Source organism: Mchenga conophoros, linkage group LG11 (genome assembly GCF_057382185.1).
Source record: "Mchenga conophoros isolate Kocher_MC1m ecotype Shallow Benthic linkage group LG11, M_conophoros_male_GT1.1, whole genome shotgun sequence".
NCBI classification, from domain to species: Eukaryota; Metazoa; Chordata; class Actinopteri; order Cichliformes; family Cichlidae; genus Mchenga; species Mchenga conophoros.
In genome coordinates, this window is record NC_140536.1 from 6,467,315 (window position 1) to 6,482,915 (window position 15,601).

Sequence of the window (15,601 nt, forward strand, 5' to 3'; positions counted from 1 at the left end):
GTTATTTCTCTATCAGTCTAGTGAGTGAACATCTGTGTATAACTTTAAATTTAAATTTAAATGTATGCCTCAGTTTTTCAAAGGACTTTGACCTTAGAGTTTGAACAGTACAGATCTTAAATCTTTCGGGAGCCTAAACAAGACAAATACATGTTCTTCAAATGTAACATCTGCCAAAGCCAGCATCATGTTTGTCTGCTAAACAAAAAAGTCTGAACTTTTTTTAAGAAAACAGATGATACTTTACTTTTGCATGAATTGTGATCCCAGAAAAGATCGTAGGATCCTTAGATGAAATATTTAAAAGATGTGGACATGACTCTGGAGTGTAGTGGTTTACACGTTCGCCTAACAAGTGAAAGTTTCAGGAGCGGCATCTGGTTTAAAAATCTGTCAAATCACACATGCGGCGCTGCCCTCTGACCCCCACTACAGAGGGAGCAGCAGCTTTCCTTATTAAAATGTCACAGAAATATAATTTATAATTGAATCGTAAATTATAAGTATTTATTCTGGGGTCTTATGTAATAAGACACTGCAGCTTCTTTATAGTGGGCTTACGCACGTCCTATTATGTTACACATACTGTAAGTTTGATGGATGTGCAGAGACCCACCAACTTGCTGTTCAAACCAGAAGCCAGGGTTTAAAAAATGGGATGAATGTACAATACATAAGGATTGATTTGACCTGTGAGTTTTGCAAGTCTTTGACAAATGTGCTTTATTACTTTGTACCCGAAATCACCTGAACCTTTAGTGCCATTAGGTCTTCTTTGGATACTGAGTGCAGGCCAGGTAATTATAGCCCTCATCTAAGGTCATTGAGATGCTTCGTGTAAAACAATAGCGCTCTCTGACTGGAATCAGTAAGACAATAGAAGCACCGATCTATTATCCGCATAGAAAAGGACCACCTGCTGGCTCTCTAACGGCGGTGATTAGTTTCCCTGCTCTCATTTATCATCGCACCGCCCACATCAGAGAGTAATTTCATGATCGATACATGCAGGAGGAGCGTAGCGGACCAATTAATTGTTCCACCGGTGTGTGACAGAATACACAGATCACTGACCGTCCACAGCCATGTGTGGATGTGAATGTGAATACATTGTGAGCAGGGTTCAAGTTCATATGGATGTTGTGTGTTCCTTTCTCAGGTTACATTGCTCCATGGAGTGGGCGTTTCTACTCCCTCTGGGATACCGGGTAAGCCAAAACTCTGTAGTAGCACAGTTACTCATGCAGGTACAGTCAGTCAGTTTCACAGCAGATTTATTCCACACTGATTTACCATGAAAATCTCATTTATTCAGCTTTACTCCATCTCACAGCATGTGTGTTTTTGTGTTTTTTTCCTCTCATGCAGAGAGACAAAAGTTGTCACTCAGTTGTAGAAATCACTGCATTTTTCAAGTAGCGTCCTCACCTTTAAGCCAAATTAAATGCATTACAGCAAAGCAAATGCCGTAGCCTTGCCTCCCCCCTCATTCTAGCTCCCAGAATTTATTTATTTATTTTTTTGCCATTGGCGAATCAAGTCAGCACGTCATCCTGCCCCATCATAAAATCCCAACCAGATAATGCTCCCCTTCTCTGCTCCCAGATCAGGGCTTACAGAGAACTGCCAGACTGCAGCATCAGCTGTAAACTGCAAAACTCTCACTGAGTGAATGTGCACATGGGTGTGTGTATATGTGCGTGTGTACGTACATGCCTCAGTAATTTTTTTTCAGTTTTTTTATTTTTTATTTTTTTTGAAGGGTGTTAAGTTTTCTGCTGCAGTGCAGTAAAACTAATTGGGTCACGCTCGGACCCAAGATAACTGACATCAGCCAAACCTGATTCTCTGCTGTCTGCATGAGCTCTCACATGTTCACCATCAACACCGTTGCTTTATTGGTGTGAGTCGGGTGGATGTTAACTGTTCTGATTGACAACAGTTCATATAGAGTTTATAGAGACCCCCTTTTTTCACTTCCTTTTATTAACTGTTTTATTTCCTGCGCTCTTCACAGCTATGCTAAGATCCACATTCCAATCATCGCTTCGGTATCAGAGCACCAACCCACCACCTGGGTGTCCTTCTTCTTTGATCTTCACATCCTCGTCTGCACCTTCCCAGCAGGCCTCTGGTTCTGCATAAAGAACATCAACGATGAACGTGTCTTTGGTAAGAACAGAATAAATAATTTTTTTCCCCTAAAACGTGGAGCACTCCTCATCGCTTGCTCTTAGTGAAATGCTTCTGTGTGTCGATCCTCTATTTTTGTTGCCACTTTTAAAGGAGACATGTGGCTCATTAGCATTAATCTTTCCACAGAAGCACTTAGACTCCTTTTTCACTTATTCTTGCAAACTTGGTGGCACAGGTGATTGTGTTGATGCTAAAACCACCTGTTAGCCCTGAGTAACAGCTAATCTTGATCTCACCTGGTAATGGTGAGGGTAGGAGCTGTCTGAGCTGGTGTAAAAGTCCAGCATTGAAGCACCAACCAGAAAAGAAATATTGGTGGATCTCTGCTCTTTATTTTTCATCCTCTGTCCGTCGTTACTGTTCTTGAGTCTGTTCAGAGCTCCTCCCGCTACCTAGCTAGCTAGCCTGGCCACCAGCTGTGTAATTGTAAGCTGTGCAGTTATTGTTAGGATTGTTAAAAGGATATGCGGAGAGGTGCAGGAAGAAGACAGCAGAGTATACAGAAGGTGGATGTGCTCGGTAAACTGAGTAAAAGCATGACCGGTAAGCTCCAAAGGAAGCTACAGGATGTCCTCCAAGTTCTGTTGTCTTACGGTGATGTACTGTTGCATATTGCTGCACATGGGTTTTTGATGGTGTTGAGCTACAGAATTTGTACAGTGCTGTGTATGCGTTCACTTTCCGGTTACTGTACCTGCTGTTTACAGTGTTGTGTGACCACTGGAGGAAAAATATTTTCCCCTCACAATACACGTAAAGGTAAATGCACCCTTTTCTCTGCAGAGAATGTAAAAGTGTGATTGTGATGTAGTATGCAGAGCAGCAGTCAGTTATCCTCAGAGACGCATTCTTTCATCAGCACACACACACTTTACACATTACGCATAAATGAAAAGTTTGAGGTGAGTCCCATCTTTTTTCAGATTATCTCTAATTTTGTCTTCATGCGTGAGCTGTTTTGTTGAAGATGAACTTCAGAAACATTACAAGGACTGTGCCAAAGCGATAAAGAATAACTATAATAAGGTTCCATTATGCACTGGAGAGCCATCAATGTGTGCAGTGCTGTAACAGATGAGTTTTGATGGCTGGTTGGTAAAATAACCATCAAATCCCTTCTGGAAGCTTTTTAATCTGTTTCTCTTTGAGTCTTTCTGACACTGCAAACAATAAGAAATGCTAATCTGACAAATACATGCTAGCAGAGTGATGCAACTCTTAACAAGGCTGATTTAAGTATTTCAAATGTGGAGGCATTTCATCAAAGTCATTTAGAGAAGATGACTCATGACAAAGTACTTAATATATTAATATCATTTATGTAGCTCAAGTAAACGTTGTCCCTTTTAATAGGCTCATTTAATGTCCATCACCTTTAAATAGGAGCCGTCTTTTGACTTGAGGATGAGCGCTCACCCTAACAACACAGTTGCACAATATTCCTGACCCGAGTGCACCACAGTTTGCCTCCTGCTATTTACTCAGTCGATATCTGCAGGCTCACAAAGTCCAGTGAATGTGTTTTTTTACTTCTGTGGCTTCAGCAGCAAAGTTCTCAGTGAGGAGCAAACACTGTTCTTTACTATTCACACACTGAGATCCAGAGCTGGCAAAAGTGCAGACATTCTGTACTTGAATAAAAGTACGAATACTACTGTTAAAAATACTCCAGTAAAAGTTGAAGTACTTATTCAACTTTTGTACTCAAGTAAAAGTAAAAAAGTACAGGCCTCTAAACGGGAACTTGAGTACAGTCAGGAGTTAAAGTTGATTCAGCAGAGGTGGAATCCTAAAATCAGTTGTATTGGCTCAGTGTGGGGAAAAGAATCACACTCTCAATAATTACTATTGAGAGCTTCAGTAGATTTTCTTAGTGTACAGGCTGTGATCAGCTGACCTGCTGCTCTTTGTGGAAGTACACAACTCAATTCAACCAGATGTCAGCAGATGTTTCATGACTTTTCCTGGCTGAAGTCCATCCTCTACGTATCTACACATCCTCTTTGTGTTGGATCAAGGACACGTCTAAAACCTGCAGGACACCGGCACCTAAGTCCTGGAGTTGCCTACCCCTGCTCTACACTGACAGTACGCTGTTTATGCTCTCTGTTTGGTATAAAGGTGGAATTCAGTGAATTCATCTAAGCATCATCAGCTAAAAATCCATATGAATCTCTGCTACACTTAATGTAACCTAACTCTGACCATAACCACAGTCACTGTGCACCAGCCACACACTGTTCTTTATTTTAAATCCATCACAGTACCGCAAACTAACCTGGTTATCCTTCACTAACCTGCAGAGGATTGTTATGCAACTATTAAATAACACAGTTGGTCTGAAGTGTTGTGGAAGTTTTCCATTATAATAAATCCTGCAGAGAAGCGGTGAGCGGTAGCTAACAATCTTTAATCACAAACAAAGAACAGAAAACCAAGCTTGGTGAAGAGCCTGCATGATCGTGGGGCAGACGGTCAGCAGAGTCTCCCCTGAGCCCAGCATGGCTCTCAGTTAAATACCTTCTCCAGGAACAAAAGGCAGTACACAGCTGTTCACACCTTAAGGTTCACACTCCCTTGCTACCTCCCAAAGATGTGGAAGAGACAAAAGATTCTTCCGGTGGAGTTGTCTGCTTCCCCCAACTTCCTTACCAGACCCCCACCATCTGTCTACCTGCATGAGTGTGAGAAGTGCTAAAATTCAGTGGCACCAAGGCATCACACAATACAATAATGTGATTAATACATAAATAAAAGAAATTGTTATACAGAAGTTAGCTGTGCTGTGAAATACAGCAGCTGGAACTTTAGTTAGCAACTCACATAAAATGTAAGGAGTAGAAAGTAAAAAGAAAAGTAAATACTAACGTAAAGTACAGATACCTGAAAAATGTACTTAAGTACAGTCATGAAGTCTTTGTACTTCATTGCTTCCCACCTCTGTTGAGATCCAGTCAAATGCTCGAGTGCCCCTTCCTGAGATGTTGTTGACAAAGAAGAAAGCTTTCACCGTTGCACTCTGAAGGCTTTCATGTAACTGTCAGTCAGGTGGAATTTGGGCTCTGGATAACCTGTCCCAGGTTTACTCATTGTTATTTTACAATTAAAAGCTCAATAAAACCTGTCACTCTAATGCAGGAACTCTCACTTTGGTAATATAGAGTGCATTACACTGGTGAGCATCAAGCTGCTAGCTGAGCAATAAAAGCACAGATTAAACTGCACCGGGCTTGATGGAGCTTTCAGTCACACCCTCTGCTCTCAGCTGGAGTTGAGATCATTCTTCCCCCAGTTGTTCTGCCTTCTGCATTTTGTATGTTGTTCCCCATCAGTTTCTAATGAAATGCCTTCGTTATTAGAAAGAAAGGCACCACCATGCACAGGTATTATGTTAATTAAATCATTTATTATGCAGATCCTTGCTGGATCTATAAAAATACACATTCTGCCTTCTTATTAATCTTTTTCTTTCAGTAGTACTAGCTCACAGCTTACTTAGTTTTGAGACCCTTCGGTTATCAGCCTGCCCTGCTGTGGAGGGGATGGGAGACGTCTGCTTTGTTCCCAAGTCTGATGACATCCGATGGATCAGTCAGAGCTTATTGAGTCGTAACAACTCAGAATGATGACTGCTGTGGCTCATATAGTGACCCATTCCAGAGAGCCAGGGTGGAAAAGCCTGGCGCAAACAATAAGTAAATAAATGTAAAAAAAACTTTGCTACAAAGCTTCTTTTTGTGCCATGTTGCTAAGCTAGAATGTAAGTGAAGTCTCTGGTCTCTGTCTGCACATGTGGAGTTGTATAGTACAAAACATCAGTGAGACATAATCTATTATCAGATCTAATTCTACCACAATTCTGGCACAGAGCCTTTTATTTGCTCTCATGTTGTTCTAGGTCTCGTGCATGTCTACATTTTCTCCAAGAACTCAGTCTTTCTCCCACTGTCCAGGTGTGGATGCAACATGGATGAAGCGCCTAAGGGTGTAAAATAATGGGTTGTATGAATGTGGGTTAAAGGGTGAATATAGCTTGTAGTGTGTGGCGCTTTGAGTAGTCCCTATGACTAGAAAACTGCTTTTAGTGCCAGCATTTGCTCAGAGTTGGGCTTTGAGTAAGCAGACCCTGAGGTGAGATTGATTGGATTGTAAACTGTTTTTGGATTTACTCAAACATTGGAGAAACAAAATCAGTTTGCAGTTACAGCAACAAGGGAATCGTAAGTAATCCTGTTTTTTTTTTTGGCCTGTGTATATCAGACATTCTTAGCTTTCAGAGTAACAGAACAGCCTGATCTTCCTCTGTCAGGTGATGAAAACACAGTAACCATGTTCTCTGCACTCCAGCCGCTGTCAGTCTGTATTTAGGAGTTTCATGTTTTAACACTGGAAACTGATCGTGTCTCCTGTATCAGCATGAATACAGAGCATAGTTTGTGGTCGAGGTAAGAACATTTGCACAAAAGTAGTGTGTAAAATGGTGCAGATGTAGGAAATCCTTTTAATGAAGCTAGAAGGGACACTGTGAAAGCACAACCCTCTGCCAAGGCCATTCTCCTTTCTTGCAGTTTTAATGTGTAAACTGCATTTGCACCAAGGATTTAATGGCTTCTTGTTTTGCCCACGTTCCACCCCTCCATCAAGGAGATCCAGCCTTGTTAGTTTTTGTGTAATCTTGCAGACAGAAAAACAAAAGACACTGAACACATTAATTAGCCCTCTGCCTGAGCTCTCGACTTGGCAGAGAACTAATTTATCTCTTTGGATTCATTTATTCTTCTTGTTTGTTCATCGTGTCAACAAACACCTTTCAGAATCCAGCGGGGTCCCAAAGTCTGACAATCCATCCAGGAACCTGAAGTATTTATGCAGAGATAGATACATATAGATATATATATGTATCTATAGATGTATAGAGAGATAGATATACAGGGTGGGCCATTTATATGGATACACCGTAATAACATGGGAATGGTTGGTGATATTAAAGTCCTGTTTGTGGCACATTAGTATATGTGAGGGGGCAAACTCCTCAAGATGGGTGGTGACCATGGTGGGCATTTAGAAGTTGGCCATCTTGGATACAACTTTTGTTTTTTCAATAGGAAGAGGGTCATGTGACACATCAGACTTATTGGTAATGTCACAAGAAAAACAATGGTGTGCTTGGTTTCAACGTAACTTTATTCTTTCATGAGTTATTTACAAGTTTCTCTTTGTTCACAGCCACCGACATGTCGAAGAGGTTAACACGTGAGGAGCGGATCGAAATTGTGTTGATATCTGGTGAACGCAGTAACCGGGTCACATATACTAATGTGGCACAAACAGGACTTTAATATCACCAACCATTCCCATGTTATTACGGTGTATCCATATAAATGGCCCACCCTGTGTGTGTGTGTGTGTGTGTGTGTGTGTGTGTGTGTGTGTGTGTGTATAGATAGAGATATGATTCTGCAGTATTTCAAGGTTAGCTGTCACACTAGGAGAGAATCAGTGCCATTGACCAGCGGTAACTCGTTTGTACAAAAGGTCTTGAGTTCATGCAGACTGTGGTCTTGTGTTGGCATCTGCTCACACAGCTCTGTGACTACACAAAGACGCTGGGAATTCAGCACTTGCCTTAACAGCAATCGTATCCTCCTGAGAACAGATGAAAAAAGAATCTTCCCATTGAACTCTTTTTGTGATTTCCTGCCTCTCTGGAGATAACAGAGGCCACCCAAACACACCAGATATCAATGAAGTTGTCCTCTATTTAGTACATCACAGACTATTACAGAGGACATAAATGAATAGTCTGCTTCCCAGGAGGATATCTATGAGTCCAATGCTGATTGGTTTGTTTGGCAGGTAAGGGAATGACAGTGAAGTTCATTAGGAAGAGAAGGAACATTGCATGAGAAGCACAGACAATTCAATCCACTAAAGCAAAAATCTGCCTGACTGAGGGGGCAGCTGTGACTCAGGTGGTAGTGCAGGTCATCTACCAATCGAATGGTTGGTGGATCTATTGTTGGTGGGGATGCTGTCCTTGGAGTCATGGGCAGTATTTTTCTTCCTCCAAACACGGCGAGTTGAGTTGATGCCAAATAGCTCGATTTGGTCTCATCTGACCACAACACTTCACCCAGTCCTCCTCTGAACCATTGAGGTGTTCAGTGGCAAGCTTCAAACGTACATGTGCTTTCTTGAGCAGAGGGACTGCAGGATTTCAGTCCTTCGTGGTTTACTGTGTTACAACTGTTTTCATGGTGACTGTGGTCTTAGCTGCCTTGAGACCATTGACAAGTTCCTCCCGAGTAGTTCTGGGTTGGTTCCACACAGTTCTCATTATCGATAAGGTGAGATCTTGCGTGGGCTCTGGACCAGGGGAGATTGGCAGTTATTTTATGGTTCTTCCATTTGCGAATAATCGCACCAACGGTCGTCACCTTGTCCCCCAGCTGCTTGGCGATGGTCTTGTAGCCCATTCCAGCCTTGTGTAGGTCCACAGTCTTGTCCCTGACATCCTTTGAAAGCTCTTTGGTCCTGGCTATGGTGCAGAGTTTGGAATCTGATGGATTGATTGCTTCTTGAGAAGGCTCCCAATGTCAGCTCGTTACCTGGATAAAATATATACCTGGGAGCCAGAAATCTTGCTGATTGATGGGGATCAAATACTTATTTCATTCCTGAAAATGCAAATTTATACGTTTTTTGAAATGCATTTTTCTGGGTTTTTTTTTTTTTAATTTTTGTTCTGTCTCTCACTGCTCAAATAAACCGACCATTGAAATTATAGACAAAATCAGCTGAGGTTCAAATAATTTTTTCATTGACCGTACAAAGTGCATTATTTGTGACGGACTCTCTCAGAGGTGCTAATTTAACTGTTTTAGCACTGAAACTCACAACACCAGCCTCTTGCTTGCTTATATCATAGTTTTTGTTCCTGGTTGAGAAGAATGAAATCTCTGTTGCTGATATGGAAACATAAAACATCGGGTTAGAGACCTACCTACCAGTTTGAAGTCCGTCTTTCTCCTCCGGCTGGTTATTGCACTTTCTTCCTTGCACCACTTTGTTGTTTACTTGTTTCGCTGCTCCTCTCTCCCTTGGCAGTTTTTTTTGTTGCTCTCTACCTGTTCCCTCCTAATCACTCCACAGATAGGCTTTGATCTTTCACTCCATGAATAAAGCCACACATGCACATTTGGCTTTGTGTTTGATTTTGTGCTGTACTGGTCTTTCTGCTGTTCTGTTTCTTCTCATCTTGCTGTTCATCCTCCCACCCCCCTCTTTTGACCTCCTTTCCACCTATTAGTGAGGTTTACCCTGTAATAAACACAGAAAAGAAGTGCAGCCATTTAAGTGGCTATCAAACAGCAAATGCATTGCAGATGTAAAGTGACTTGGTCCCATTAAAGTGACTAAACATAGTTGAATGCAAAACTTAATGAAACTCATCAAGTTTGGATTGTTGCGTTGCGGTCACCTCTGACCTCCTTGTGTCTCTCTGCTTCTCGTCACAGTGGCCTTGTATGCTATCAGTGCCGTATATTTTGCCGGCGTGATGGTGCGCTTGATGCTGACTCTGACTCCGGTGGTGTGCATGCTGTCAGCCATTGCCTTCTCCAGCGTCTTTGAACACTACCTGGGCGATGACATGAAAAGGCAGAGCCCACCTGCAGAGGACAGCAGCGACGAGGACGACAGGAAGAATGCCGGCAACCTCTATGACAAGGTCAGGGGTCATCGTGTGTTCCCTGCACAAAATATTTTTTACAGACTTTGCAGTCATTGTTTTGTTTAAATGTACTACGCAGGAATGAAATGGCATTCCATCAATGGGTGGACATGACTGTAGTGTCACATGTCAGCCAGCACCACAGAGTCAAATATATTATAATCCACCATGCAGCATCTGTGTCAATGTGATCATGACTGCAGTTCACTGCAACATCTGGAGTCATTTATAACAAGTCTTAAAAATTATGCAGAGAAACTTTAACACTTACAGGCGATGAAGCTGTGAAGCTGTAAGTTTTGTCGGGTGGAAGCGGTTCTGTAAACTCTATATTTAATAGTAGACAACACATCTGGCTACTAACTAGATGTTGCACATAGTGAAAGCTTTTAAAGAAATACATTTTTTTTGTTCAAATCAAACTAGTGAAAAGGAAAATGAATGCTAACGCGTATTCATTCTAGCTGGGTGTGGAAATGAGCCGCTAAAATCCAAGGCTGCCATGAGCTGCACTACACTCTGAAGTGGCTAAAAGTAGTGGTTCAAGTTTCTAATCAAATGCACAGCTTGATTTTTAACCTCTGTTGGAGTCATTGTGCTAAGATTAAATATATTTTTTAAACGTGAACTAAATGCTTCAGAGTGGGATGAACAGTGGTGTAGTAGAAATAAGGATTATTTTGGATTGTGTATCATGCAGAGAATCAAACTAAAGAGCTGGAAATGATCATGAGTCTCTTTTAATTGTCGTGTGACCTTGCTCGTTTTAGAGTTCAAAGCTTGAGTCGGATACGAGGCATGAAAATAGGAGCAGAATAAATCACCGTTTAAAAAACCCCAAAACAAGTTCTGTCCTAGTCCCTGTGTGTGCACCACTTGCTGGATGGATCAGAGGGTAAAAGTTTACGGGAAACATTTATCATAAAAAGTTTGAAGTGACAACACTGCAGTTTGTAGCTGTTACGCTCCTCCTCCCCCTTTAACCTTTCAGGAGAAACAAAGAGAACTCACGTCCAATGTTTTCCTCATCCTTCTGCTGCTTTTCCTCCAAATCGATACGTGGGGAATAATGCATCACAGGTCTGCTGAAGGGTGCTGTTAAATGTCACACTATAAAAGCGCAACAACAGTTAATTGTCTGCCTGAGAATTCTCTGCGAGGACTATTAAATAACCCTCTAGTACATTAGCAGCTTGTTTGGACAGCGGACATGTCCTGATGGAGTTTCAGTAACCTTTACCTCGGCTTCTCCCTGGCAGGCTGGGAAGGTACGCAAACACGTGTCGGAGCAAGAGAAGGCGGAGGAGGGCCTCGGCCCCAACATCAAGTCCATAGTCACCATGCTGATGCTGATGCTGCTCATGATGTTTGCCGTCCACTGCACCTGGGTCACCAGCAACGCCTACTCCAGCCCCAGTGTGGTGCTGGCATCGTACAACCACGATGGGTAAGGACTCTGGTTTAGCAGGACCTCTGTGATTGGAGGAACTATTCTGTGTTTGAGCTGTTTACAACAGAGCTGAGAGTATCCTTGTACAGTTGGCCCCTCTATAAAGGGTCAGTCCACTGAAATTACATATTTTTCCCCTCCATGCTGTAACTGTGCATTTAGAGATCTGCCCCTGACATTTCTACCCTCACTCTAATGTACGAGCATGGTTTGCACCTCTTACAGCAGTGACATTTAAAAATCCAACAGCAGCTTCTCTACACAGACCACGCTGTCATCATAGTTTCAGTGAGGTTACTCTCTATTTTGTGGGCTTAAGTGGATTACAACATTTGGCTCCACATGATGCTACCTACCAGATGTGCTGTGTTTTTTTTAAAGTTCTGTTTGCTGAAATTGTTCACTTCATGCTTTAAATGAATAGAGGCTGTCTTAATCCGCACCAAAGCTCCTTGCTCAGCGGCTCCATGCTGCCACTCCTCTCTGCAGATATCAGAAAACGCTGTGGCAGAGTGCTGCACAACAGACTGCCGTCAAACAAACTGTCAGGCACATTCTGGTTCCTGAGGCAAAGATTTTAAAGAGGGACCCATCCAGCGTGTACTTATTTCCTGTCAGAGTAGATGCTGTTACAGTGATGGACGCTCATTATTATTTTAGAGTTCTTACCTTAAAATATAAAGTGCCTTGAGGCAACTGTTGTCAATAAAATTTAATTGAATTCATATTAAACATGGCCAAGGTTTCAAATAATTATAGCTGGTGTATATACCAGTAACCCCTGTGAGCTGAAAGCTCAGGCTAATAACCACTGAGTTTGTTTTCTACATGTTAGGGACATGATGCAGGACCACATGTTTATCTTGAGTCCATGGCTCTGAGTGTGAGCATGTACCTGCTGTTTTCAAGGGGCAGCCAATCAGAAGAGTTCTTAAAGGGAAAGAAGCTAAAAGCACTAGTATCAGACAGGATTAATGGGCCACAACAAGCCCTGCATACGATCAATAAGCATTATTCTCAATTACGGATCAGGCAAAGCTCATTTAATTAAGTTATAAAATAAATGTAATCAGCTGGAAACGCGTATGCTTAGGCCCAACGTCACAGGAGTATTAACACATCTGCAACTGTCCCCAACAGCTCTCGCAACATCCTGGACGATTTCAGGGAGGCCTACTATTGGCTGAGGCAGAACACGGACGAGCACGCCAGAGTGATGTCGTGGTGGGACTACGGCTACCAGATAGCAGGCATGGCCAACAGGACCACGCTGGTTGACAACAACACATGGAACAACAGTCATATAGCACTGGTGAGAGCTGATCTGCCCGTTCCCCTTTATCTCCTGTCCCAGGTTTGGAAAAGCTGGTTTGAGTTTACCCTTTTAAGTCTGAGCCATGAAATGATTGCCAGGAAATTCTAATCCGGGTTGAAGGGTCATTCCCAGAGTTTACACTTCTGCTTGGTCGTGTGTTTGTAGAGGAGTGTTGTCAGAAATGCGTTCACTGCCTTGTCTTGTTTTACTCGTGTATTTCTGACTGCTTTTCTCTTACCCTTCTTTTGCTGATGGTTGCCTAGTTACACAACTTCTGGTCGATGTTTGTCAGCCCTCGTGTAGCGCCCTGAGTATTGATGTGTTGTCTTGGTGTATGACACCACCAAGTGGACACAACTGCATCATTTCACTGCACTGCAAAACCCTAAGAGAGCTTAATACTGTACATGTGAAAGAGGCACTCCATAGATTCAGTGCTGCACCGCTACAAAGACGCGCTGAGAACGGAGATTTAAATCAAAGCAGCAAAACCCGACTTACTCCTCGAGTCAGTTACCTAAAACCTAAGTCACCTAACAGTTTCTCTAACTGGAAATGGGTTAGTTATAAGTTGTTTCTTATCAATAAGTTCAAACCATTTAAATAGCTGACTGTGTGGATTGCATCCATGTGTTCCAGAGCACAGACACACAACTATTATTTTTTTAATAATAAAAGCAGACCTTAAATGATCTGTATTACAAGATGAACAAGTACGAGTATGAAGCTATACAGCATGGGCGTTTGATGCCCAGAGCGAGCTCTGCTGTGAAAAACAAGGAACAACAACATCTTTTCCTCAACAACAGCCCATGAGGGACCTGTAGTGCATGAAGCTTTTATCACTTGCTTATTCATTATTCAGTAAGAGCAGTTGAGGTTTCACAGCCCTGCTGTCTACTGACCAAAATCCAGAGTATTTCCACTCGAGGTCACTCTGGGTTGTGAACTCTGCTATCATTTCCACACAGCTGCTGGGTTGTTGCTGAATAATTCAAGCGCCTAAACCAACCACCAGAAGAAAAGACCAATTATTTTAGGTTTAAAATGTTTGGTTTGTTTCCCTTTTGTATTTTACATAAGCTGCAAACATTAAGTTACAGTGGGGGAACTGATGATTTGACCCCCTGGTGAATTTGCAGGTTTGCTCACAAATAAATGATGGTAGTTTAGATTTTTATGGAGAGAGACAGAATATTAGCCAGAAATCTTGAAAAGAAAAACATGAAATAAATGTTATAAATTGATTTGCATCTCATCGAGTGAAATCTGGGTTTTGATTCTCTACAACACGTGATATGTGTATCATGCTGAAATCAGGAGTCTGTTTCTTCCATTCCAACCTCTCCTCCACCGTCGTAAGAGCAAAGAGCTATCAAAGGAGGTCAGGAATAAGATTGTAGACCTGCAGGAGTCTAGAATGAGCTACAATACCACCAACAAGAAGCTTTATGAGCAGGTGACTGTTGGTGCAGTTGTTCAGAAATATTACATGAGCATCAATCGTCCTCAGTCTGGAGCTTTGTTCGAGATCTTGCCTCGTGGGGTGAGGATGATCATGAGAAATGCGGTGAATCAGATCAAAACTACACAGGAGGAGCTTGTTAATGACACGAAGGCAGATGGGACCATAGTCAGTAAGAACACCACTGGTAACGCACTACAACATAATGGAATGAAACCCTGCAGCGCTCGCAGGGCGTGCTGTGGGAACATGAAACATCAACTCGACCCATCGTGTTTGGAGGAATGGAAATGCTGAGTATGTCCCAAAAAGCACCATCTCCACAGGAGGTGGAGGTGGAAACATTATGCTTTGGAACTGTTTTGTTTTTTTGTTTTTTGAGAACCTCAAAAAAAACCCAGTTCCTTTCCAGTTCCTCCTTTCCTCAGCCAGAACATAGTCGAGTCTTCAAGCATGACAATGACCCAAAATATGGCGTCAAGGCAGCAAAGGAGTGGTTAAAGAAGCAGCACATTTAGTGGCCTAGCCGGTCTTTAAACCTTAGTCTTATAGAAATTTGTGGAGGAGGCTGAAGCTTCGAGTTTCCAAGCAGCAACCAAGAAACCTAAAATGAAGGAGTGGAAGAAAATCCCTCCTGAGATATGTGCAAACCCACTGACCAACTACAAGAACCATTTTACTGCTGTGCTTGCCAACAAATGGTTTTTATAGGTCGGGCGTCTTTTGGAGTTTTTCCGACTTTTCTCAGAGAATTCTAACATTAATCTCAAAGCTGTGACATTCTGAGAAAAATGAATAGTTTGCTCTCAGGGGTTGTATCTGTGCAGCTTCTATCTATCTTCCTTACCTAAACTTAAGCATGGCTGCTCTCTGTGTTGCATATGGAGTCCAGCTTGCTCCCACAGTCCAAAGACGTGTTAGATTAATGAGTGTAAATGGTCTGTGAGGCAGCTTAAGTGTGATATTTCTAACCTGCGGTGTGTTTGTGCCTTAACAGGTGGGCAAAGCCATGTCGTCCAATGAGACTGCATCCTATGAAATCATGAGGTCGCTGGATGTCGACTATGTCCTGATCATCTTCGGAGGGGTGATTGGCTACTCAGGTGATGACATCAACAAGTTCCTGTGGATGGTGCGCATCGCAGAGGGGGAGCACCCCAGGGACATCAGGGTGAGGGAACCATCTCGCACTCTCTGGTTACATATGAACACGTGTTCGTTCTTTTCTTTAATTTATTTTCTTTCTCCACCTTTTGTTACGGCTCACCCCAGGAAAGTGATTATTTTACCCCCCAAGGAGAGTTCAGAGTGGACAAGGCAGGCTCCCCCACCCTGCTCAACTGCCTTATGTACAAAATGTCTTACTACCGCTTTGGAGAGATGCAGGTATGTCATCGTCAAGGAGCTTTTTCTACTAAGCAGAAACTAGTCAGTGTTTCATTT

At 42.4% G+C, this 15,601-nt stretch overlaps 1 protein-coding gene across 1 annotated transcript in view; it reads left to right on the forward strand.

Annotated features, from left to right (window-relative positions):
- LOC146563494 (dolichyl-diphosphooligosaccharide--protein glycosyltransferase subunit STT3B-like) overlaps nt 1-15,601 on the forward strand; it is a 74,512-nt gene that overhangs the window by 55,837 nt on the left and 3,074 nt on the right. Inside the window, exons 8-14 of the mRNA XM_085290612.1 lie at nt 1,160-1,208; nt 2,018-2,172; nt 9,714-9,925; nt 11,188-11,375; nt 12,519-12,690; nt 15,156-15,329; nt 15,431-15,544. Of these exons, the coding sequence (XP_085146738.1) occupies nt 1,160-1,208; nt 2,018-2,172; nt 9,714-9,925; nt 11,188-11,375; nt 12,519-12,690; nt 15,156-15,329; nt 15,431-15,544 (1,064 nt within the window). The remainder of the gene's footprint in view (nt 1-1,159; nt 1,209-2,017; nt 2,173-9,713; nt 9,926-11,187; nt 11,376-12,518; nt 12,691-15,155; nt 15,330-15,430; nt 15,545-15,601) is intronic.